Source organism: Myotis nattereri (genome assembly GCF_964212035.1).
Source record: "Myotis nattereri genome assembly, chromosome: 6".
In the NCBI taxonomy this organism is placed as follows: Eukaryota; Metazoa; Chordata; class Mammalia; order Chiroptera; family Vespertilionidae; genus Myotis; species Myotis nattereri.
This window is the reverse complement of record NC_138081.1, coordinates 45396675-45423925: the sequence shown is the minus strand read 5'-3', so window position 1 is coordinate 45423925 and position 27251 is coordinate 45396675. Positions and strand designations below refer to the sequence as shown.

General features: G+C 38.0%; 1 protein-coding gene across 3 annotated transcripts in view; it reads left to right on the top strand.

Moving 5' to 3' along the window:
- Positions 1-27251, top strand: part of SNX14 (sorting nexin 14) — a 71311-nt gene that overhangs the window by 22790 nt on the left and 21270 nt on the right. The window contains exons 5-17 of one of the 3 annotated variants that reach the window (XM_081094388.1): positions 600-643; positions 4392-4479; positions 6757-6841; positions 10274-10430; positions 11833-11908; positions 13061-13105; positions 13209-13289; positions 13384-13498; positions 14932-15087; positions 15397-15521; positions 16044-16102; positions 18456-18482; positions 20417-20549. In XM_081094388.1, the coding sequence (XP_080950514.1) occupies positions 600-643; positions 4392-4479; positions 6757-6841; positions 10274-10430; positions 11833-11908; positions 13061-13105; positions 13209-13289; positions 13384-13498; positions 14932-15087; positions 15397-15521; positions 16044-16102; positions 18456-18482; positions 20417-20549 (1191 nt within the window). The remainder of the gene's footprint in view (positions 1-599; positions 644-4391; positions 4480-6756; positions 6842-10273; positions 10431-11832; positions 11909-13060; positions 13106-13208; positions 13290-13383; positions 13499-14931; positions 15088-15396; positions 15522-16043; positions 16103-18455; positions 18483-20416; positions 20550-27251) is intronic. The other 2 variants (XM_081094389.1, XM_081094387.1) reach the window with 2 other exon arrangements.

Genomic DNA, 27251 nt, shown 5'->3' with positions numbered 1-27251 from the left:
TTGTGGCTCGATCCCCAGTAGGGGATGTGCAGGAGGCAGCCCATCAATGATTCTCTCTCATCATGATGTTTCTGTCTCTCTCTCTCCCTCTCTTTACTCTCTGAGATCAATAAAAATATATATTTAAAAAAATACAAAAAAGTAAAATATATATTAAAAAAATACAAAAAATATATATTAAAAAAAATACAAAAGAACTTTTGGAAAGTTCTTTCGAAAGAACTTTCTTGGTTCAGTGAAGCTTCAGATTCAGGAACAATTTAAAGTTTTTTAAAATAAATTTTCCATTATGGGAATATTTAGAAATGTGTATGTCATTCTAATAATAACTTTATTTTTTATGGAGTTTTATGGTTTTCAAAGTGTTTTCTCATGTTCTCTTTGATCATCACAACCACCATGTAAGGTTGACATAGGCATTTTGTCATGTATATGATGTTAGTAATTGGGCTAACAAAATTGGTATATATATATATATATATATATATATATATATATATATATTCAATAATATATATTAGTAGTTTATTTTCCCAGAATTTACTTAATTAATTTTTCTTTAAAACATAATTTTTATGCAGGTTTTTATTTTTATGCAGGTTCTTGAATTAGTGTTGGAAAACTTTGTTTATCCATGGTACAGGTATGTTCTTTCTATAACACCTTTTTCCTTCAGTATAATAAATACCATTAAGTGAAACGTGCTAATGATGTATTTTAGCGTGGGCCAGGATTTCTCAATTTTGGCACTATTGACATTTTAGGCGAAGAAATTCTTTGTTGTGAGGTGCTGTACTGTGTGTGCATTAAAGGATATTTAGTAGAACCCCTGGCCTTTTCCACTCGATACTAGTAGCACTCCCTCCTCCTTCTAGTTGTGACCACCAAAAATATCTTTAGAGATTGCTAAATGTTACCTGGGAGGTATAATTGGCCCTAGTTAATAACCACTGATGTAGGAAGTCAATTAATAGTTTAGTGATAACAAAGAGGAAAAAAATCTTAGGCCACTTTTTGAAAGAAAAGTAACTTGTAGAATTTTTTATTACTCCTAAATATAATAAATGATTTAATACTTTTTATATTTGAAATAATTATACATTTAGAAGAAAAATTTATATTCATATGTTTTATTAAATTGAAAGATAATTTTCCTAAAATATTAAGATTTTTTCAAAGTAACTTCGTTTTCCACATGTGCTATAGATGTACAAGTGTCCTATACCTTGCAGAATATAGAAAATAGTTTAGATCTAAAAAATGAATACATGTTTTCTTACAGAAGCATCAGATATTTAGTTATATATTGAACAGTTATACCTATATGACTTATAGATGTAATATTTAATGACACCTACCCTAATTTTATATTGATTTAGTGTATTTTGAATTTTCTAATTAAAAATGCTAGTGGTTGAATTGATCTATAGTGTATTAAAACAAATTTAATACCAAGTTTATGTGTCATATTTTCCTGAAAAGCTCTGTAAATTAATTTTTTATGTTGGATTCTGTCTTAAGTATGGGGAATTTGCCATTTAAGTAAAGTTAATGGTGAGAGTCCTTTTATTAAATAAATCCTGTTATAAAAACTTTCTCTCCCTTCTCAACCTACCATGTTATGGCTCTTTAGACATAAAATATATCGGTATTTCTAAATGTTAAAGTATGTATTTTTCCTTAGTATAGCTATTGGTGCTGTAATATTCCTTTCCCTGGGATATTTTTAAAAAATTCTTTATTGTTGAAAGTATTATATATGTCTTCTTTTCCCCCCATTGACCTCTCCCCGCCCACTCCCACCCCCCAGCACATGCCCTCACCCCACTACTGTCTGTGTCCATTGGTTTTGCTTATATGCATGCATACAAGTCCTTTGGTTGATCTCTTACCCACCCCTCTGCCTTCCCTCTGAGGTTTGTTGGTCTGTTAGATGCTTCTATGTCTCTGTATCTATTTTTGTTCATCAGTTTATGTTGTTCATTATATTCCACAAATCGTGAGATCATGTGATACTTTCTCAGATTGGCTTATTTCACTTAGCATAATGCTCTCCAGTTCCATCCATGGTGTTGCAAATGGTAAAAGTTTTTCTTTTTTACAGCAGCATAGTATTCCATTGTGTAGATGTACCACAATTTTTTAATCCACTCATCTGCTGATGGGCACTTAGGCTGTTTCCACATCTTAGCTATTGTAAATTGTGCTGCTATGAACATAGGGGTGCATATGTTCTTTCTGCTTGGTATTTCTGATTTCTTTTTAAAAAAAATATATTTTATTGTCTTTTTACAGAGAGGAAGAGAGAGGGTTAGCGAGTTAGAAACATCGATGAGAGAGAAACATCAACCAGCTGCCTCCTGCACACTCCCGACTGGGAATGTGCCTGCAACCAAGGTACATGCCCTTGACTGGAATCGAACCTGGGACCTTTCAGTCCACAGGCCGACGCTCTATTCACTGAGCCAAACCAGTTAGTGTGGTATTTCTAATTTCTTGAGATATATTCCTAGAATTGGGATTACTGGGTCAAATAGGAGTTCCATTTTGAATTTTTTGAGGAAACTCCATACTCTTCTCCACAGTGGCTGCACCAGTCTGCATTCCCACCAGCAGTGCACTAGGGCTCCTTTTTCTCGCATCCTCACCAGCACTTGTCGTTTGTTGATTTGTTGATGATAGCCATTCTGTCAGGTGTGAGATGGTACCTCATTGTCATTTTGATTTGCATCTCTCATATGATTAGTGACTTTGAGCATTTTTTTTCATATGTCTCTCGGCCTTCTGTATGTCCGCTTTTGAGAAGTGTCTGTTTAGGTCCTTTGCCCATTTTTTGATTGGATTGTTTATCTTCCCTTTTTTTTTATAATATATTTTTATTGATTTTAGAGAGGAAGGGAGAGGGAGAGAGAGATAGAATCATCAATGATGAGAGAGAATCATTGATTGGCTGCCTCTTGCACGCACCCTGTTGGAGATCGAGCCCACAACACGGGCATGTGCCCTTGACTGGAATCGAACCCGGGACTCTTTAGTCCAAAGACCAACGCTCTATCTACTGAGCCAAGCCGGCCAGGGCTGTTTATCTTCCTTTTGTTAAGTTGTATGAGTTCCCTATAAATTTTGGAGATTAAACCCTTATCGGATGTAACATTGGCAAATATGTTCTCCCATGCAGTGGGCTGTCTTGTTTTGTTGATGGTTTCTTTTGCTGTGCAGAAGCTTTTTATTTTGATGTAGTCCCATTTGTTTATTTTCTCCTTAGTTTCCATTGTCCTAGGACAGTGATGGCGAACCTATGACACGCGTGTCAGAGATGACACGCGAACTCATTTTTTTGGTTGTTTTTTCTTTGTTAAATGGCACTTAAATATATAAAATAAATATCAAAAATATAAGTCTTTGTTTTACTATGGTTGCAAATATCAAAAAATTTCAAAAAAAAAAAATTTCTATATGTGACACGGCACCAGAGTTAAGTTAGGGTTTTTCAAAATGCTGACACGCCGAGCTCAAAAGGTTCACCATCACTGTCCTAGGAGATGTGTTGGTAAAGATATTGCTACAACATATGTGTGATATTTTGCTGCCTATGGATTCTTGTAAGATTTGTATGGTTTCCTGTCTTACATTTAAGTCTTTTGTCCATTTTTAATTTATTTTTGTGTATGGTGTAAGTTTCCCTGGGATATAATAATGGGAAGCATGGTTGGTAAATTATCTTCCTTATTCTACCTAGGGACTTAACAGTTAGCACCATCTTCAAGTGCAGAATGTCACCATTACACATCTTGATTAGGGAAGTGTCCTAGCTCTCCTAGGGACCTCAAGATCTCAGGAAAATAAAAAGTAGCTCCTCAGAAGAAGGTTGTCAGAATTTCTGTTTAAAAGCATTTGAACTTTAGTTTCTTCTTTTTCAAATAATACATGGTTTTTTCTTTATATTTGGAATTAGTTTATATTATTAATCTACAAATATTTTAAATAAATTTAAAATTTATTGTATATTAATTGTATATTAATTTAATTCAATTGCTTCTTCAAAATTCCTTGTTTTGCTTCTTAGAAAATTTTTTGATGCTGCTTAGAAAATGATCTTGGTACTGTAAAAATATGACTATGTACATTATGGATGTCTACAGGGAAATATATACTTCAATTTAGTTAATAGTGATTGTTTTGGTACTAGAATTATGGGAGATGTTTATTTTCTTTTATATATAGTTGTCTTTTATTCTGTAATGTCATGTATTATTTGTTAAGAAACAAAAGAATAATAGCATAAATAAATGGAAAAAAACCAGGAAGCTCTAAACTTCCCTTGCTTTCTAGAAAGTGAAGCTGTATATTTCTCTGGACTTCTAAATTCTTGTTTTTCTCCTTAATTGAAGGGATGTAACAGATGATGAGTCCTTTGTTGATGAACTGAGGATTACTCTAAGGTTTTTTGCATCTGTCTTAATTCGAAGGATTCACAAGGTACAAGTTTATAATGAGAAATTTGGGAATTTGAGGCCTTATGGTTACTAAAGAGAGTTTTAAAAATCTTATATTTACTTTATCCTATACTGTATATATTTGTGTTTTCTTTTTTCACTTTTCATTTTTTTTAGATTAAAAAATGAGTGGATCACTTATGATTCATTGATCAGTTTTACTTTAATGCTTAGATATTTTGGTTTGTGGCAGTTAGAAATGAAAAGACAACTATAGGAAAAACAGTCATGTTCCAGTTTGATGAATTTACTGTGTAAATGGTAATTATTTTGACCTACTTTTTAAAAAGATGTTTGAGCCATATTTTGTGTATGTTTGGGTCTTTTCCTACAGATATATTTTTATAGTGTGTTAGTGATAGACACACATACTTGTCTACTGTAGAATTTAATATATTTATAATAAATTAGTATATAATATCTCTGCCATTAGTATATAAAATAAAGATTAATCTTGTTGAACATTCCTATACATTCAAGAAATGAACAATACAGTCAAACACTATAGAAAAGATAAAAGATATGCAAAAAATATGAATAAGCAGTTCACAAAAGAAAAATATAAAATGGCCAATGAATACTTAAACTATGTTGTTTCATCAAATATAACTTTTTGATAAGATACTTTAATATACCTTAATATACATATATATTTAAAATAATAGACTTTAAAAAATATTTTTATTGATTTCAGAGAGAGAAAGGGAGAGGGAGAGAGAGATAGAAACATCGATTGACTACCCCTGAAAGATAAGAAAGAGTGATAATATATACTAATGATGATTGTGGGGAAACAGGCAAAGCAAGTATGACTCCAAATTGGTATAACTCTTATGCTGGAAGGCAGTTTGGGAATCTTCATTAAAATATTTAAAAATGTTTATACTCCCAAATTTAATTCCATTTTTGAACAATATATTTTAAAGAAATAATCAGAGTTTACGTAAAAATGTATGTCAAGAATTCATTTCTATAATGAAAACCTGTTTTTTTAATGATAAGATTGTTGGTTAATTAGTATACATGCTATCTATAGAAACCTACTTAGCCATGAAAAGTGATTTTGTAGAATAGTACTTATTTCCATGGGAATTTATCTCCTGTAGTCAAGTGGAAGGGGCTAGAAAATAATACATGTGGCATTTTTTCATTTTGAAAACAAAGCCTATCAAATGCCAAAGTCCAATAAATTTTCTTTTTGGTGATTTATTTTATTTGCAATTTATTTTTAGTTATTTTATTTTATGGGTGTTCATATAAGCCCTCAATCCTCTCTCACTAACCTACCATAGTCACTAGTTTCCAGAATGAAAAAGTTTATTTGCAGGTAGTCTTAGTAAACACAAGTTTATAGTCTCAAAGATTTTTCCTTGAAAGCATTTAAAACACATCAAAGAAATAAATCATGAATAAAACATTGTGAGAAAAATTTATTATATAGGGCATGCATATTAAGATATTTTCATTACTGTGGTAGAAAAATTTTCTAAAGCTACAGTTACTATGATCTAAGACTATAAAGTGCTCTTAAATTAAGTTTTTATTCCCCGCTCTGATCCCCAGGATCCACAAAAACAATTTTCCCCTGCAGTTTCTTAGGGTGTCCCCAATTAGGTGATCCTATGTATTGGGCTTAGTAATCAAAAGCAAGATTTTAAGGAGGAAAAAAAAAGAGAGAGGAAAAAAGAGCCAGAGTAAGTGCGCAAACTCTGGCTCTGCGGTGCAAATCTGTGCAGTCTTTTTTCCCCTTGGTCTAAGCAGCCGGCACACTGTTAAAATGTTTAGGCAGCCCTTTTGCGCCCAGTTCAGCTATGAGTTGCTTTTTCGAGTTCCCTTCTGTTAGCAGCCCTGCAGATCCTCTTCCACATTCGCATATCACGCCAGCCCCAGCGTCCGTGGACTTTTCTGGCGCAGACTTCCCTGGATCCTCCAGCTCCCACCATGCGCGTTTTTCTCTCCTGCCCGGACCACAGACCTCACCTTATCCTAGGTGAAATCTGACCTTTCCGTGAGGGGGTGCAGAGCTCCTCTGAATCTGCGTGCTCGCACCACTTGGGGACCAGTGTTCCCGGTTTCGCAACTGTTCGCTGGGTGCCATTGTTGTAGATTCCCCATAAAATTAAGTTTTTGAAAGATTCCAAATAACAACATCTCATTTTTAAGACCATGTGTTCCTATCTTAAATATATATCGTGTTCTTGTCATTGTAACTTAGTGATAATTATTTTAAAAGTTTTATTTTAATGTTGAATTTTTCTAGGTGGATATACCATCTATTATAACCAAGAAACTATTAAAAGCAGCAATGAAGCATATAGAAGTGATAGTTAAAGCCAGTCAGAAAGGTAATACAGGTTTTTACTATAAAGTTTGAGTGATTTTATTTTTATATATCAACTTTCATCTTAAATATTTAAGTATGGGTACTTAAACATTAACAGGTGTATTCAAAATGCTATGAGAGTACTCTTAAACAAATAATTTTTAATAGTTTGTTAATCATATAAGTGATTGTGAAAACTCAATAATCTATGAAAATTAAAATACAGTTAACTTTTAGATGTAGGGTTGATTACTTTCGAGTTATATTGGATGATTTTTTGTTGCCTTCATTACTTCCTCTAAAGTATATCTCACTCTCTTCCCCCTTTCTCCTTAATGATTTCACAATTTTGACTTAGCCTATATACTATCCATCCTATATACTGCCTATCCTATAGGGTGTCCCAAAATTCACGCAAGATTTGAATTTTGTGTGAGCATTAACAACAACAACAACAAAAAATAAAAGCCTAATTTACTTGGTTTATTGAATCAGATTCTACTATCTGTTGCCCTTTGATTTCAATCCCTTCAATTTGATAAGCATTACCAAGTACCAATTATGGCCCAGGAGCAGGGACAACGAAGACCAGTGAAGACCACGGGTTTGCATATGTGCCAGCAAAGCCGCATAGCTTAGTCTTCTTATTTTAAATCCCTGCTTATAAAATAAATTTTTTTAAAACCAATATTTCAAATTCTTGGGGGAAAATACTTGCATAATCCTATATAATAAGAGCCTAATATGCAAAGTGTCTGGTCATCCAGTTGGCCATTTAACCAATCAAAGCGTAATATGCTAATGATATGCTAAGGCTGCACAGCTGCTTGCTATGATGTGCACTGACCACCAGGGTGCAGACAGTTGACTGGTCGACCAGTTGCTATGGCATGCACTGACCACCAGGGGGCAGATGCTCTGACTGGTAGGTTAGTTTGCTGCTGGGATCTGGCCGATAGGGACTGAGCAAGATGGGCCGGACATGCCCTGGAGCCCTCCTGCGGTCCCTCCCCGGCTGGCCAACCTCCCATGTCCCTCCCTGGCCCAGATCTTGCACCAGTGGGGTCTCTCGGCCTGGCCGGCACCCTCTCGCAATCTGGGATCACTAGGGGGATGTCAGAGAGCCGGTTTCAGCCCAACAGTGGAACGACCAGTCATTATGATGTGCACTGACCAGCAGGAGGCAGATGCTCAATACAGGAGCTGCCCCCTGGTGGTCGATGTACTCCCATGGGAGCGCTGCTCAGCCAGAAGCTGGGCTCACGCTTCTGCGGCAGCACTAAGGATGTCCAACTGCTGGCTTAGACCCACTCCCCATGAGTAGCGGGCCTAAGCCGTCAGTTGGACATTCCCTGAGGTCTCCCAGACTGCGAGAGGGTGCAGGCCAGGCTGAGGCCAGGCTGAGTGCATGAATTTCATGCACCGGGCCTCTAGTTATAAAGTAAAATGCATGTCTTGCCTGGCCCGAGTGGACCTGGGTTTCAAGTTTGATCCTCAGTTGGAGGGCATGTCGAAGGAAACCAAGTGATGTTTCTCTCTCTCTCTCTCTCTCTCTCTCTCTCTCTCTCTCTCTCTCTCTCTCTCTTTCCCCCTCTCTCCCTCTCTCCCTCTCTTCCTCTCTTCCTCTCTTCCTCTCTTCCTCTCTCTCAGCATATCTTCGGTTGAAGATTACAAAAAAAAGCATGTCTTGTAAAAACTATGTCCTTCTTTACTAGTCCTGCTTTTGTACCTCTGGCATAAATTCATCATCTTAGTACTCATGTTATTAGAATGTGTATGTTGGCTTTTTTGGTAAATGTATTTATATTCTCTTTCAATAAAAATAGAAGTAAGTAGTCAAAAGTAAATGCTGTTGAATTAGAGTTAAGATTCCCTTCACAGACTTCATGATTTTATTTTAATTAGCTAATGAATTAATTAATTAAAATATTTTTATTAATTTCAGAGAGGAAGGGAGAGGGAGAGAGAAATAGAAATAACAATGGTGAGAGAGAATCATTGATTGGCTTCCTCCTGCACACCCTACACTGGGAATCAAGCCCGCAACTCGGGCATGTGCCCTGACTGGGAAGTGAACCGGGGTCCTCTTGGTTCATGGGTCAACACTCAACCACTGAGCCACACCAGCTAGGCCAGACTCTATGATTTTAAAACTTGGCACGAAATGCAGATAAGGCAAAGCATTTCTCCTCGGCTTTTGAAGGCTGTAAAAAGGAGTAGCAATTCAATTACTTTCAAGTTTTAAAATATTGGTTTAATGCTTGACCTTTTAAGAAAACTTTATGTTAATATAGCTTTTATCATCAGTTAGTATTTATTAAGTAATCTATCTGTTCATGGAGTCCACCTTACAGAGTTCTGTACTTTTGTGTCTTTAAGATAAGATACAAAATTTTGGGCATAAGATACAGAATTTTACCAAGGAAGCCATTTTCTATACAATAATTACTTTAAAGGATTACCTGAATGAATTTGGTGTGAAAACAGAGACAATAAGAATATTAAGGTTTTTTTCTGTTTGTTTGTGTTTTTTTTTGTATTTGCAGAGGATGTACATTTTATTTTATTTTATATTTTTTCTTTTTTTAAATATATTTTATTGATTTTTTTACAGAGAGGAAGGGAGACAGATAGAGAGTTAGAAACATCGATGAGAGAGAAACACCGATCAGCTGCCTCCTGCACACTCCCGACCAGGGATGTGCCCGCAACCAAGGTACATGCCCTTGACCAGAATCGAACCTGGGACCCTTGAGTCCGCAGGCCAACACTCTATCCACTGAGCCAAACTGGTTAGGGCAGAGGATGTACATTTTATAACAAAAGCTTTGGGTATGCTAGAAAATGTTTTCTTTAGTTTTTTCCACTTTTTTTTTTTTAATATATTTTATTGATTTTTTTTTTTAATATATTTTATTGATTTTTTTTTTTTTTTTTACAGAGAAGAAGGGAGAGAGATAGAGAGTCAGAAACATCGATGAGAGAGAAACATCGATCAGCCGCCTCCTGCACATCCCCCACTGGGGATGTGCCCGCAACCCAGGTACATGCCCTTGACCGGAATCGAACCTGGGACCCTTCAGTCCGCAGGCCGACGCTCTATCCACTGAGCCAAACCAGTTTCAGCAGTTTTTTCCACTTTTTAAAAAACATTTGCTTTTGTTTACTATGATTTGTATAGTAGTGACATAGTTCAAATTCTTATTTGCCAAGGAGGAAAGGTTTTTTTAATTGCAAAATTTAAAAACTTCTAGCCAAAAAGAAAATTACTTTTTTACATTCTGGTTGTAAAAAATTTCTCAGTAGAATACATAATGGGAAGAAAGGAGGGCTAGGAAAGGAATGACTAGGGAAGGAATGACTATGTTAAATGATTTTTTGTTAGTGGAAATGGCTGAAGTAATTTAATGTTGATTAAATTATTTAAATATTTATTTTCTATCTATATTTATAGTGGAAAATACAGAGTTTTTACAGCAAGCGGCATTAGAAGAATATGGTCCAGAGCTTCATGTGGCCTTGAGGAGTCGAAGGGATGAATTACACTATTTAAGGAAACTTACTGAACTACTTTTTCCTTATGTTTTGCCTCCTAAAGCAACAGACTGCAGGTATAAATAGCCTGGAAAATGTCAGCAGTATTTGCAACCATGCCATATGAATATTGCTATTCTTAAGCATAGTAGGAGTACACTGAAACTTGAGGTTAGTCTATGACATGAATACTTTATTTAAAAATATAATTTATCAGGTCTTTTATTTAAAATGTCAGATAATACATTCCTGTTGATTTCAGAGAGAGGAAGAGAGAGATGGAAACATGAAAACATGAATGATGAGAGAGGATCACTTATTGGCTGTCTCCTCCATACCCCCTCACTGGGGATGGAGCCCGCAGCCTGGGCATGTGCTCTCACTGGGAATCAAATCTGTGATCTTTTGGTGCATGGGACAGTGCTCAACCAACTGAGCCACACCAACAAGGTCCGTTGCCCATTTTTTAATTTGTTTTTTTGGTGTTGAATTTTGTAAGTTCTTTATATATTTTTAGGATATGAATCCCTTATCAGATGTATCTTTGGAGAATATGTTCTCTCATTCAGTGGGTTGTCTTTTCATTTTGTTGATGGTTTCTTTTGCTGTGCAAAAACTTTTTTAAAAAAATATTTTTATTGATTTCAGAGAGGAAGAGAGAGAGAGAGATAGAAACATCAATGATGAGAGAGAATCATTGATTGGCTGCCTCCTGCATGCCCCCAACTGGGGATCAAGCCCACAACCTGGGCATGTGCCCTTTACCAGAATTGAACCCGAGAACCTTTAGTCCACAGGCCGATGCTCTATCCACTGACCAAACCAGCCAGGGCTGTGCAAAAACTTTTTAGTTTGATATAGTCCCATTTATTTTTTCTTTTGTTTTCCTTGCCCATGGCAATATATCAGAACAAAAAACTGCAATGAGAAATGTCCGAGATTGATGTTTCTTTTTAAAGACATGTACATAATGACTCACTGGGAGCAACAATTTGAACAAACTGTACAGACAAATTTGGGTTTTAAGGTGTCCACCTGGGAAGAATAGTTAGATGTTATTTGATACGTCCTCCCTTGATCTGGTATGAGAATATTTAGATTATTCCATAAATTACCTCATTAATCTTACCCTGATAATCCTTAGAGCAGAAACCATGGCCTATTTTTTCAGATGTACTTTAAATGTTACTTTATTTTATTACAAATTTTCATTTTAATAAACTTAAAAATTTATTTGCCTAAGTCCTTCCTGCTAAGGAAATGCTTTTTTTCTCTTAAGTAGTATTCTCTTTTAGCCAATTAAGGACTCCAAGTGTCGCCTGTAAATCAGTAGCATAAGCATCACCTGGGAGCCTGTTAGAAATTCAGAATGTTGGGACACACTCCAGACCTGCTGAATCCTAATTTGCATTTTGCAAGATTCCCACGTAAGAACTGATGTAAATCACTAACTGTATACACCATTGTTTCTTTTTCTAGATCCTTGACTTTACTTTTAAGAGAGATCCTCTCAGGATCTGTGTTTCTTCCTTCTTTGGATTTCCTAGCTGATCCAGTAAGTCTTAAATTTTTTTTCTTTAATTGCATTTAAAATTTATCATCTTAAATGTTTTTATATATGCAGTAGTAGTAGTAAGTACATAATGTTGAGCCTCCATCACTACTACCCGTTTTGACAACTTTTTTTCATTTAATAAAACAAACTCTACACCAGGGGTCCTCAAACTACGGCCCGCGGGCCACATGCAAATACAAATATTGTATTTGTTCCCGTTTTGTTTTTTTACTTCAAAATAAGATATGTGCAGTGTGCATAGGAATTTGTTCATAGTTTTTTTTTAAACTATAGTCCAGCCCTCCAACGGTCTGAGGGACAGTGAACTGGCCCCCTGTTGAAAAAGTTTGAGGACCCCTGCTCTACACCCATTAAACAATAATTCATCATTCCTCCCTCCCTAGCCCCTGGTGACCTCATGCGACTTCCTGTTTCTGAATTTGACTACTCCATATACCTCATATAAGTGGAATCATGTAGTAATTGTCTTTCTGTGGTTGGTTTATTTCACTTAACAATAATGTCCTTGCCAAAACCGGTTTGGCTCAGTGGATGGAGCGTCGGCCTGCGGACTGAAAGGTCCCGGGTTCGATTCCGGTCGAGGGCATGTACCTGGGTTGCGGGCACATCCCCAGTGGGAGATGCGCAGGAGGCAGCTGATCGATGTTTCTAACTCTCTATCTCTCTCCCTTCCTCTCTGTAAAAAATCAATAAAATATATTAAAAAAAAAAATAATGTCCTCAAAGTTCATCCATGTTGTAGCATATATAGAAATTTTCTTCCTTTTCAAGGCTGAGTAATATTCCATTGTAGGAAAATAAAACATTTTGCTTACTCATCCATTCCTTGTTATACACTTGAGTTGCTTTTGTTTTTGATCTAGTAAGATTTTGAAGAAACGAATATTTTATAAACATTTTAAACACCAAAGTCAGAATAACTTTTCTTTGTTCATTTTCACAAAAGGTGAGATCATGCATTGCAGATTTTTAAAAAGTCCCTCTGTATTACATAAGTACACAAACACTGTGCTATTGCTTCATTTGTTCCTTAATTTTCTAGAAACTTTCGTAATATGATAAAAGCTATAAGAATTCTAGACAGAGTTAGTAATGGAATTGTTCTGACCTGTGTTTATGATTTTTTATTAGGATACTGTGAATCATTTGCTTATCATCTTCATAGTTGACAGTCCAGTGAGTATTTAACATATTAGCAAACACTTCATATCATGTGAATTTTGATTCACATCTGTCAAATCAATGAAAATTTTAATTAATTAATTCTCTTTCTTCAAAGCCTGAAAAAGCAACTGAACCACCTTCCCCTTTGGTTCCATTCTTGCAAAAATTTGCAGAACCTAGAAATAAAAAGCCATCTGTAAGTATTTTCAACAATAACATATTACTTTGGATACAATTTTACTACATATTTACATAGCCTTAATTGACTCTTCCTCCCATATTGTATCTAGGTGCTGAAATTAGAATTGAAGCAAATCAGAGAGCAGCAAGATCTCTTATTCCGTTTTATGAACTTTCTGAAACAAGAAGGAGCAGTACACGTCTTGCAAATTTGTCTGACTGTGGGTGAGGCTTACCTGCGTACTTTCTAAAGTCATTTTTATGTTTTTTAATATTGGGATCAGATAAGATGTTGTAGTTGTCATCTATCATGGTACCACCTTTTATTTATTAGCTATTCTAAGAGCTGTCTTTCAAGTGTCCACTCTTTCTAGATTGGGGCATAATCCATAACTGACTGAAACCAAATTCTATTATCAGAAAAAAACTACTAAAGATTAGGTATAATGAAAATAACATACTCAATCATTAGCCTATATGAATAGCACTGTTACAGTTTTCATTAAGGATTATTTTTGATTAAATGATCAAATTAAAAAATGCTTCATTTTTATTTTAAGCTCTATAACATCTTGCATTATTGGATTTACAAGACACTGTATGGACTATAAAAGGATTATCTTTTAAAGAAAATATATTTTATTTGATTTTTATAGAGAGGAAGGGAGAGGGTTAGAGAGTTAGAAACATCTATCAGCTGCCTCCTGCACAACCCCCACTGGGGATCGAGTCTGCAACCAAGGTACATGCCCCTGACCGGAATCGAACCCTTCAGTCCCTGGGCCGATGCTCTATCCATTGAGCCAAACCAGCGAGGGCAAAGGATTATCTTTTAATGAATAATTTCTCTTCAAAATGTTGTTTTAAAAATTTAAGTATAAGAAGAAAAAAGATTCGTTTGTTCAGATTCTCAGCTCCATCTCTAGTCTGTAACCTTCATGGTGGAAGGAAATATTGTTTAAAAACTTGACTGGCCAGGCTGGCATGGCTCAGTAGTTGAGCATTGAACTATGAAACAGGAGGTCATGGTTTGATTCCCGGTCAGGGCACATGCTTGGGTTGTGGACTCATGCAGGAGGCAGCCGATCAATGATTCTCTCTTATCATCGATGTTTCTCTCTCTCTCTCTCTCTCTCTCTCTCTCTCTCTCTCTCTCTCTCTCTCTCCCCCTCTTCATCTCTGAAATCAACAAAAATATATATTTAAAAAAACACACAAAAAAACCCCCAAACTTGACTGGAATTAAAAAAAGCCCAACACCTTAATTTTTACTGTTATTTAGTGAATCAGATTTTAAAATATTAAAGACACTTTATATAAGAAATTAATACATAATGTTCTTTAAAGAAAAATTTAGGTTAAAATATAAATTAAAATGAAATTTTAGGAAGGTATTTACTATTCTAAATTCTAGAAAAGTTTTATTGCTATGCAAGTGTTTATATATTTTATCTTAGTCTATAAAATATTTGTCTGAGTATTTCATCTGAGCAGTGATTTTACTCCCAATTAAGTCTTTTTAGAAGTTTAAAATGAACAGTTTGTTTATAATTGCTGCTTTTAATATTGATTACCATTAGACTGGGAACATGAAGTTTGTATGAATAGTTATATATTAAAATAATTCATTTTTTTCTTACTCTTTCCTAATTTGCTAGAGGAATTCAATGATAGAATTTTGCGACCAGAGTTATCAAATGATGAAATGCTATCTCTTCATGAGGAGTTGCAGAAAATTTATAAAACATATTGTTTGGATGAAAGTATTGACAAAATTCGATTTGATCCCTTCATTGTAGAAGAGATTCAAAAAAGTAAGTCAAAGATGATGAGACTGAATTCTATAGCTTTTTAGTTTTCTCATATACTTTATTTATTATTGCAACACTGTGTGAGATTCACAGGCATCATTGTCCTACTTTACTAACTAGATGAAAGCTTTGATGAAGAAACTAATACTTGCCAGAACTGGAGTTTGGTTGTTCTAATTCCTCATTCTAGTGCGATTTTTATACCTTACAGTAGATTTTCCATAAAACATGTTTGTATGCTATCTCACTGTCATGGATTTTAAACTAATATATAATTATAAACAATTTCTACAATATAATTTTTTAAAATAGTTGCTGAAGGCCCCTATATAGATGTTGTGAAACTTCAAACTATGAGATGTCTTTTTGAAGCATATGAACATGTACTGTCTCTGTTGGAGAATGTGTTTACTCCTATGTTCTGCCACAGTGATGAGGTAAGTCAAAATATGAATCTCGTTTGAGAATTTTTCTATAAAACTTATGTAGTGGCTTTGATATGATTCGATGAGTGATTCAAATAACAAAATAAACAGAAAAATAAAACAATTAAGAAAGTGAATATTCTTTTTTACTATATAACTTAATGGAGATTAGAAGTTAATTCTAAAAACAATTTTTAATATCAAAATAATGTATATATATATATATATATATATATATATATATATATATATGACCAGGTAGATTGTAATCTACCTGATTTGCCAAATGCCTGAGTGGCTTTGTGGTACTTCCGTGAAATAGAAACTCCATTCTTGTATATACATTATTTGTAGACCTGTGGAAATCAAATGGCCTAAATATCTCTATTTGCAATATTTTAATCCTTACTCTATTTGACTGTGGTTGTATTCACTTGATTTAAATAACGTTTTCTTTATACTGGAAAGTAGTATGGTAAAGTAGCATATTTCAGTATTAAATATTAGTTTAATAAATCACAATTATTTTTGAAGTATTTCAGACAACTTTTAAGAGGTGCAGAATCACCAACACGCAATTCAAAATTCAACAGGTAGGTATATTTAATCACATGTATTATTTTGTTTTTGTGCTTGTCGATGCTAATCATTCTGTGATAGCATGATTTTCTTTATTAGCTGTTTTTCTGTGAGTATGTGATTCTGTTGCTATATAAGTAGACAAGACATTTGACTAAGGAACTGTAGAGCTGTACTACATGCAGCAACAGAATGCCTGAAATTCTTTTAGAAAACTTTAACAAGATACACACCATTGCCTTGTTATCTTATAGTTAATACATATTAGTGTTTGATTATGTGCTTTATTGGTGAATATGGACTGCATGCATAAATGAAATCCATAGATAACTCAATTTTAGACAGTAGTCCCCCTCAACCCCTGGCAGTGAGTACGTTTTATTAGAGTACTTACTGATTAGAAAAGCAGAGGGTTTTTCTGCCTTTCCCTTCTGGCTCTCTAGAAATGTAAGTTAAATGACCTAAAGAAAGTGCAGTTAAATGTGCAGTTAAATGACCTAAAGAAAGATAACAGAAGAGAAAAGCTTTATCCATTTATAAACTAAATAATACCTCGATTTGTACTTAAATTGGAGTATGTACAAAATTGACACAGATATCAAATCCATATTTCTATAATGTACTCACATTGCTCAACACCTTCTGGTTTATCTGAGCAAGGATCTAATAAATATATAAATAAATTGGAAATGTGGTACAAAGAGAAAGTAGATATAAAATCGAATAGTTTTATAGATAGCACAAAGAAAAATATGAAAATCTTAGCCATGGGGAGGTTGTAGATATATTGCATTTTTCAGAATGTTGAATTTAATTCTTACATAATGCCTCAATACAAATAGTATACATGTAATAGCTTTTCTGAAAGGTGGAAAATATCTTTATGATTCTTTGTAATGATATCACTTCTCTTTCCTAAGAATTTATATATTACAGTCATGAAACATTGACTTTATTTAACAGAAATCTCATCCATGCTAATTAAAATAGCATTCTTTACTCAACTCATGTGCCTCTTCTTTCATTTGAATACTCTTTCTAACCTTTTATCAGATTTCCCAGCATCACTTGAGAAGTAGGTGAAATTTTGCCGTTTATAGACTTAGGATATTTCGAGTCTATACTAGGATATTAAGCTTGCTGAAATTGTTATATAGGACCATTTAAGGTGGAGTGGTTCTTTGGTCTTATTAGCCCATTGAATAGCTAAGTCTGAATCAGGATCTTAATTTCAGAGATGGAAAGCTTTCTTTGCCACTTTGAGAACACCTGGGTGTCTTCAACTTACTAATGCGCTAATTTTGCTGGCTTTAAAATATAAAACAAACAAGAAGAAAATATGGGTTCTTTTCATTCTGGGCACTGATTATGGTCTTTTAAAATAAAGTAAGTTTTTCTTGATATTAATCTGACTCTAATAATATCAGTCTTATGCTTAAGGATTCATTTACCTATTTATATAGAATAATTAAAAGACTCTTTTTTTTTAAAAAAATTCATTTTTATGATTTTAGAGAGAGGAAGGGAAAGGGAGAGAAGGCTAGACACATCAATGATGAGAGAGAATCATTGATTGCTGCCTCCTGCACGCCCCCTTCTGGGGATTGATCCCATAATTCCGGGCATGTGCCCTAACCTGGAATCGAACTATGACCTCCTGGTCGCCGCTCAACCACTGAGCCACACCAACTGGGCAAGACTTTCTTTACATTCTTTCATTGAAAATTTAAAGTAGCATTGCCAATTTGCTGTTAAATGACTTAAAATATGTAAAACATTCATCTTTTTTGTCTACATTCTATTTCATTGTATCTTAAAAATAAAATTTTAATTTATAGTTTAATTCCATACTCAATGCACAACTTAAAAAATATTTAGAGATCTTTTGTTAATCTTGCTTCATAGCTGAAAACATACATTTTAAAATGTGCAAACTAAAAACATGTGAAGCATGTATAATTATATCTAATATGGACATGAATTTCATGCTGGGAAATACAGGTTGTGCTAAGTTTTTGGTGGCTTAGCCTCTGCATACTTTCCACTGTATCAAACAAGTGGCATGCCTAAATGAGGGCAAAATATACAGAATTATTTTCTGACATACTGAGTTTTTGAGAACTACTTTTTAATGATCTAGAATTCACACTCTCAAGTCTCTCCCCGCTCCAAACAGCCCTTGTACTTTTTCTTTTCTTTATCTTGTTATTCATAAGAATTCCTTCCCTTTGCAAAGGTGAATGCTATCCATCTGTGTACCTTTTAAAGCTTTTAACTTTTGTTTTGCATTCTAAAGTGGAACCTGTTTAATATCTGGGTTTTCTCTCTCTCCTTTCCTTATATAATCTACCATATCTGTTATTGCAGAGGTAGCCTCAGTTTGGATGATTTTCGGTAAGTCTTGAGACAGCATGTGATTCTTTTCTGTATAAGTTACTTAAGTCCGAAAGTGCACCCAAACCAATCTGAGTAGATCTAAAAATGAAAATAATGAACCACTGTACCATTACTGCTTTTATATCAGCTAATTGGGATATCTTTTAAAAATGAACCTCTACTTTGGTTATAGATATCCCGTTTGAAATAGCAGCATACTCTTATGTTATCATAAAATAAAAATGTCAGTATAAAAATAAAACGATAGAGCCATTATCTAGCTTTTCAAGGTTATTGACTCTGTTTTGTTTTGTTACTGATTTTGCTAAATTACTTTTAGAATTATCTGTGTTGAAAGCATTTTTTAAAGCAAGAAGTACAATATTTCTGGGCACAAACACAAATGAAATATTTTAGAGATAGGTCATATTTCAAAAAGCCCAATTGTTTTATAATCTATCTAGATTCTAGAGACTAGAATAATCTATCTAAATTCTAGATGTTTAGATTTTAATGATATTTTGTCAACATTTTTATATTTGTTTTTGGAAACATTTCTATCAGAATTGTGGTTATAGTTCTGGATTTTTAAAAACACTAATTGCATGCTTGTTTAAATAAAATAATCTAGGTTAAGTACCCTTTTTACCACTTAATATTTAATTTAGTATTAGAGTTTTTACAGTTTAAAATTAGTTTTATTTGCTCTTTAGACATGTATAACATGCACATGCTATTATATATCTGGTGTAGTTAACACTTGATCAATTTACTTCTATTTCTGTAATTTTGCTTGTAGAAATAATAGCAATCCATTAGCATTCAAAATAAAATTTCTTGGATTTTAAAACAGTCATTTTTACTTGGGTATCGGTTATAAGGGCAGTATTACACAGTGAGAACAAATTTTAAATTGGATAAAAGTTATATTTTTAATTGTTGAAACCTGGAGCAGTAGATTGTAATGGAGAAAATTTGGCTTATTTTTTGTGATTGTTTTCCAGTTATTTCTACTTTTAGAAAACTTACTTTGGAAAAAATTGCAAAAGCAATATATATTGGTTTATTAATAGTAATATGTATGGCAGAGCAGGCTGCTTTCTTAGGCTACATTTACTTTTATTCTTATATGCATTATTAACCCCTTCCTTTAACATTTTCTTTTTTCTTGTTATTACTTTGAAGTTAACTAAGATTAATTTTTCTTTTGAGTATTAATATGATTATAATGTTGAATTTTGCTTGAACATTTTCAGTCATAGAGGACCTAATTTTTTTTTCTTAAGTTCTGTCTAAAATGAACTTAGAAGGTCATAGTTTTATATATTTTTTCTTCTACATGATATTATTTTAGCAGTACAGTTCTATATGTATATTCTGCTTTGAACTTTGTCTTCCACATTAAAAAAAAAATCTTTCAAAATATGTCTGGCAATAAGAACTATGTACCACTAGGGGGCTCTCATCTTTTAAACATTTTAGTTCAGTTAAATAGGTACATTTCAAATGTTTGTTATAGGTACATTTCAAATGTTTGTTAATAAATTGTTCCATTTATTTTTCCATTTAAAAATATACCTTTATTGATTTCAGAGAGGAAGGGAGAGGGAGAGAGAGATAGAAACATCAGTGATGAGAGAGAATAATTAATTGGCTGCCTCCTACACACCCCCTATTGGGGATCAAGCCCGAAACCCAGGCATGTGCCCTTGACTGGAATCGAACCCGGGACCTCAGTTAACAGGCTTTATCCATTGTGCCAAACCAGCTAGGATTATCTTTCCATTTTTAAACTCTAAACTTTTTGCTTTGAGATGTTGAGACAATCTATGACTGAGAACTCTGAAAAGTTATGTTAGCTATACTTTCACAACTATTTTTCTTTACTGTTGTTTACAGTAGACTGTTGAGATAATTTGATTGTGATTGAGACATTTTTGTTTAATATTTAGGAGCACTCAAAAAAGAGGAGAATCATTTGGAATCAGCAGAATAGGTAGCAAAATTAAAGGAGTATTCAAGAGTACCACCATGGAGGGAGCTATGTTACCTAATTATGGTTTAGCTGAAGGTGAAGATGATTTCGTAAGTAAACTTCAGATGTACAATAGTATAAAAAATTGGATATGATTACTTGTTATTTTCCCTCTTCTTTATCTTACTTACCTCAGACTTCCTTTATATTCTCCATTATAAATTCTTTCATTAGTGATTATTGTTTCATGGTGCTAATCTAATTTTTTAAATTCCTGAGCACCAACTTACTGCCTACTAAGGCCAGAATGGTTTCTGTTAAACCATATTTTGCTTAGGCTTTTACTTCATATCCTGATCTTACCTCTTTCCAACCATGTGGTCCAGACATACGGAGTTGTTCATAGATATCCTAAACCAGGACTGGGGAACCTTTTTTCTGCCAAGGGCCATTTGGATATTTATAACATCATTTTCAGGCCATACAGAGTTACCAACTTAAAAATTAGCCTGCTATATTTGGTCAAACATTTAATTAACTCACTCCTAACGCCTTGGCAGGTTCAGACAAAATGATTTTGCAAACCTTATATAGCCTGTGAGCTGGACGTTCCCCAACCCCGTGACCTAAACTTTTGCTACTCAAACTGTGATATGGATCAGCTGCATCAGCATTACCTAGAAGCTTGTTATAAATACAGAATCTCAGGCTTTATCCTAGACTTAATGAATCATAATTTGGATTTTAATAGGATCCCCAGTTGATTTATATGCACATTATACCCACATGCTCTTTTATATTTCTATTAGAGGCCTGGTACACAAAAATTTGTGCACTTGTGGGGGAGGGGGGGGGTCCCTCAGCCCGGCCTGTGCCCTCTCGCAGTCTGGGACCCCTTGGGAGATAACGACCTGCTGGCTTAGGCCTGCTCCCGGGTGGCAGAGGGCAGGCCCAATCCCTAGGTGCAGCCCCTGGTCGGGCTCAGAGCAGGGCCGATTGGGGAGTTGGGGCGCCTCCCCCTGTCATGCACAGAGCAAGGCGGATTGGGAGGTTGCGATGCCACCCTCAGTCACGCTCAGGGTAGGGCCAATTCGGGGGTTGGGGCACCGCCCCCTGTCACACTCAAGGCAGAGTCGATGGGGAGGTAGTGGCGCCACCCCGTCACGCATAGAGCAGGGCCAATCAGGGGGTTGGGGCATTGCCCCCGTCACACACAGAGCAGGGCTCATCAGGGGGTTGGGGAGCTCGCCCCTGTCACGCACAGAGCAGGGCCCATCAGGGGGTTGGGGAGCTACCCCCTGTCACGCACAGAGCAGGGCCCATCAGGGGGTTGAGGAGCTCCCCCCTGTCACTCACAGAGTAGGGCCGATAGGGGAGTTGGGGCACCGCTCCCTGTCACACACAGAGCAGGGTGGATCAGGGGGTTGGGGCGCTGCCCCCGTCACACTGATCCCGGTGCCGGGAGGCCTCTCAGCTCCGCTGATCCCAGTGCTGGGAGGCATATTACCCTTTTACTATATAGAATAGAGGCTGGGTGCACGGGTGGGGGCCGGCTGGTTTGCCCTGAAGGGTGTCCTGGATCAGGGTGAGGGTCCCCACTGGGGTGCCTGGCCAGCCTGGGTGAGGGGATGATGGCTGTTTGCAGCTGGTCACACATCCTTCAGGGTGGGGGTCCCCACTGGGGTGCCTGGCCAGTCTGGGTGAGGGGCTGAGGGCTGTTTTCAGGCTGGGACTGAAGCTCCCAACTGCTCCTTTTTTCTTTTTCTTTTTTATTCTGGGCCAGCTTTAGCTTTGAGGCTTGGCTCCAGCTCTTAGGCCTCCGCTCCTGAAAGCAGGTATCTGGTTTGTTTTGGTTCTCGAAACTCTGTATCAACTCCAGCTCTGAGATCCCGGCTCACTGAAAGCTGGTTTCTGGGGTTTTGTTTAGCGTCTATATTTGTTACAATGTTTGAAACTGCAGGCTCAGAGGCCTGCAGCGACCTGCGGGGAACGTTGGAGTCCTCCATCACTGAAGCAAGCAAGGCTCATGTTAGTTTCAAGCTGCCTGGCTGCCGGCCGCCATCTTGGCTGACAGTTAATTTGCATATTGCCCTGATTAGCCAATGGGAAGGGTAGCAGTCGTACGCCAATTACCATGTTTCTCTTTTATTAGTGTAGATATTTTTGCACATGCTGGTCTTGAAATGCCCACCCCATGAACCCTTACCTGAGACCCCCAAGTGGATTTGAACATTTCCTCTTTTGTGTTCCTATTAGATCATATGTTGAAGCATATACCATACTTTATTTGAAATTATATGTTTATGATTGTCTTCCCTACCAATTAGTTCCATAAACGCAAATACTATCTTATTTGAACTTTTTATTTGTTTAACAAATCTTTATTGATCCTGAATCGTTAATTTACCTTTTAGTGACTTTGAGCACTAGAGATAAAAGGATGATTAAGACATAGACTTTGCCCCTAAGAAATCCACTAACCTGGGTGTAAAAGGAATGAACAGTAGTGAGAGAATTGGTAATAACTAAGAAAAAGATGGGAGGAAAAGAGTAAATAAATCTCTTCTTTACCTCTTTACTCCTTTCTTTTGACCTCTTTCTGATTGCAATGAATTGTTTAGGAGATTCACTGCTTCTTCATAATTTAAATGGAAGAAAATCTTATTTAACCTTTTTTTTTCTTTAGATAATCCAGAAATAGCATTTTCTCTCTCTTTAAGCCTTGCTTTTCCTTAAAAGTGTGAGTAGGATAAAGACAGTAAACCAGAGTAAGGAGTCTTTTTTCAAAATAATGTTTATTTATATTTTTTAATTTTTAGCATATTATAATTTCAAACTAATATAGAAAAGTGGAAAAAATTTAAAATACTACCCATAAGTCTATCACCCAGTCACAACTTCTATTAACATTTTGGTGATTTTCTTTGTAAAAACAAAATCTATTCCTTTCTACCTCCATTGATTAGGCTATATTATATATACTAGAGGCCCAGTGCACAAAAATTTGTGCACTCGGTGGGGAGGGGAGTCCCTCAGACTGGCCTGTGCCCTCTCGCAGTCTGGGACCCCTTGGGAGATAACGACCTGCTGGCTTAGGCCTGCTCCCGGGTGGCAGAGGGCAGGCCCAATCCCTAGGTGCAGCCCCTGGTCGGGCTCAGAGCAGGGCCGATTGGGGAGTTGGGGCACCGCCCCCTGTCATGCACAGAGCAGGGTCGATGGGGAGGTTGTGGCGCCACCCCCTGTCACGCACAGAGCAGGGCCAATCATGGGGTTGGGGCACTGCCCCCTGCCACTCACAGAGCAGGGCCCATCAGAGGGGTTGGGGCTCTGTACCCTGTCACGCACAGAGCAGGGCCCATCAGGGGGTTGGGGCGCCGCCCTCTATCACCCACAGAGCAGGGCCGATCAGGGGGTTGGGGGCGCTGCCACTCTCACACTCAGGGCAGGGCCGATGGGGAGGTTATGGCTCTACCCCGTCACACACAGCGCAGGGCCCGTGGGGGGCGGGGTTGGGGCGCCGCACCCTGTCACACACAGAGCCGCAGGGCGATCAGGGGGTTGGGGAGCTCCCCCCTATCAGGCACAGAGCAGGGCTGATTAGGGGGTTGGGCCGCCTTCCCCTGTCACAAACAAAGCAGGGTGGATAGGGAGGTTGTGGCCCCATCCCCTGTCACATACAGAGCCGTAGGGCGATCAGGGGTTTTGGGCGCTGCCCCCGTCACGCTGATCCCGGTGCCGGGAGGCCTCGCGACTCCGCTGATCCTGGTGCTGGGAGGCATATTACCCTTTTACTATATAGAATAGAGGCTGGGTGCACGGGTGGGGGCCGGCTGGTTTGCCCTGAAGGGTGTCCTGGATCAGGGTGGGGGTCCCCACTGGGGTGCCTGGCCAGCCTGGGTGAGGGGATGATGGCTGTTTGCAGCTGGTCACACATCCTTCAGGGTGGAGGTCCCCACTGGGGTGCCTGGCCAGTCTGGGTGAGGGGCTGAGGGCTGTTTTCTGGCTGGGGGTGACTGAAGCTCCCAACCGCTCCTTTTTTTCTTTTCTTTTTTTTTTTTTTTTATTCTGGGCCAGCTTTATCTTTGAGGCTTGGCTCCAGCTCTTAAGCCTCTGCTGCTGAAAGTAGGTTTCTGGCCTTTGCTTTCAGTGTTGCGATCCTGCTGGCTGAAGCCCTGCAGACTAAAACAGATTTCTGGGGTTTTGTTTAGCTTCTATATTTGTTACATAGTTGCTTAGAGTTGCAGCTCAGAGGCCTGCAGTGGCAGGCGGGGAACGTTGGAGTCCTCTATCACTGAAGCAAGCAAGCCTCATGTTAGTTTCAAGCTGCCTGGCTGCCGGCCGCCATCTTGGCTGGCAGTTAATTTGCATATTGCCCTGATTAGCCAATGGGAAGGGTAGCGGTCGTACGCCAATTACCATGTTTCTCTTTTATTAGATAGGATAGTTTGCTGTCATGCTCTCTCCCCACTTAATACAATAACAAAAAAATTTTCCTATGTTACTGTGAACTTCTCAATATGTAATTTTTGTGGGGGAAGATGTACTTTTTATTTTTGTTCTTCCTGATTACTTGAAATACAAGCTGTAAAAAACTGCGAGAGTTCTCTTTTGTAGTGGCACAAGGAAATTTTGGATTGGAACCAAAGATAGTGATAATGGAAAGTAGGAAAAGAGGGCAAAGTAATTTCTAATACTCTGAAAAGAAAGGAAGGGGTGGTTCTGTTTGCTGTGGCTCAGGTGGTTGAGCATCATCCTGTGCACCTTAAAGGTGACTGGCTCCATTTTAGCTTGTTAAACAAATTCTCTATTATTTTACGATTCATTTTACCTTCTCTTCTCAGAAGCTAAATCCATGAACAAAAATATAGTTGTAATCATCGAAAATGCTACCCCGTTCTAAGCAGTGGAGTGGGTATTTTCCTCACATATGCTTTCTTTTTTTCTTTCTTTTTTTAAAAAAAGTATATTTTATTGATTTTTGACAGAGAGGAAAGAAGAGGGATAGAGAGTTAGAAACATCGATCAGCTGCCTCTTGCACACCCCCTACTGGGGATGTGCCTGCAACCAAGGTACATACTGGGGATGTGCCTGCAACCAAGGTACATGCCCTTGACCGGAATCGAACCTGGGACCCCTCAGTCTGCAGGCCGACGCTCTATCCACTGAGCCAAACTAGTTAGGGCAACACACATGCTTTCTTTATGTTTTTCTTCCAGGTTTATAAGGAGATAGTCTTGTCTCAAAAAGCAACACCTATTATCTCTCTTCATAGTTTTACTAGAGGCCCGGTGCACAAAAATTTGTGCACTTGGGAGGGGGGGTGTCTCTCAGCCCTGCCTGTGCCCTCTCGCAGTCTGGGACCCCTCGGGTGATGACTACCTGCTGGCTTAGGCCCGCTCCCTGGGGGGATTGGGCCTAAGCTGGCAGTCAGACATCCCTCTGGCAGCCCAGGAGCCGTCGGGGGATGTCCACTTGCCTGCGGGGAGCAGGCCTAAGCTGTAGTCGGACATCCTTAGTGCTGCTGAGGAGGCGGGAGAGGCTCCCACTACCACCGCTATACTGGAAGCCGTCAGCCTGGCTTGTGGCTGAACAGAGCTCCCCCTGTGGGAGCACACTGACCACCAGGGGGCATCTCCTGCATTGAGCATCTGCCCCCTGGTGGTCAGTGTGTGTCATAGTGACCAGTCATTCCCAGTCGTTCTGCTATTAAGGTCAATTTGCATATTACCCTTTTATTATAGAGGAGTGCCTGGCCAGCCTGGGTGAGGGGCTGATGGCTGTTTGCAGGCTGGCCACACCCCCTTCAGGATGGGGGTCCCCCTGGGGTGCCTGGCCAGCCTGGGTGAGGGGTTGATGGCTGTTCGCAGGCTGGCCACAGCCCCTTCAGGATGGGGGTCCCACAGGGGTGCCTGGCCATCCTGGGTAAGGGGCTGAGGGCCATTTGCAGGCTGGCCACTGCCCCTTCAGGGTGGGGGGTCCTGCTGGGATGCCTGGCCAGTCTGGGTGAGGGGCTGAGGGCCGTTTTCAGGCTGGCTAAGTCCCCAGTGGGGACCCTCACCCCATGAGGGTGTGACCAGCCTGGGTGAGGGGCTGATGGCTGTTTGCAGGCTGGCCACGGCCGCCAGCCACCCAAGCTCCCAGTGGAAGCTGGCTGGAAGTAGGTATCTGGGATTTATTTGTCTTCTATAATTGAAACCTTGTTGCCATGAGCAGAGGCCACAGCCGGCTCAGGGCAGGCGGGAAGCTTGGCTTCCTCCATCACCCAGGCAACCAAGCCTCCTGCTTGCTCCAGCTCCGTGGCTGCCGGCCGCCATCTTGGTTGGGTTAATTTGCATATATTCACTCGGATTGGCTGGTGGGCGTGGCTTAGGACATAGTGAAGGTACGGTCAATTAGCATCTTTGTCTTTTATTAGTGTAGATGTTTTTAGGTCTGAGGACTTTTGTTTTCAACAGAACATGAAGAAGTCCTAAGATCACCAGTGATCTTATTGGAGATTATGGAAAGCCATTTTAGGACAAGAATAAAAAAAGGGATAATTGCCAAGGGACTGTATGGGGAGGATAAGCATCACTTAAAAGAGAGGTGTGGGAAGAGAGTAGACCTGAGAGTGAAGGTAGGGTGCTAGAATGCTGGAAATAAATTTACCTCTACTACCTGTTTGCTCTGACTAGGCTATTAAGAATTTTCTGCCCTAACCTGTTTGGCTCAGTGGATAGAGCGTCGGCCTGCGGACTCAAGGGTCCCAGGTTTGATTCCGGCCAAGGGCATGTATCTTGGTTGCGGGCACATAACCAGTGGGGAGTGTGCA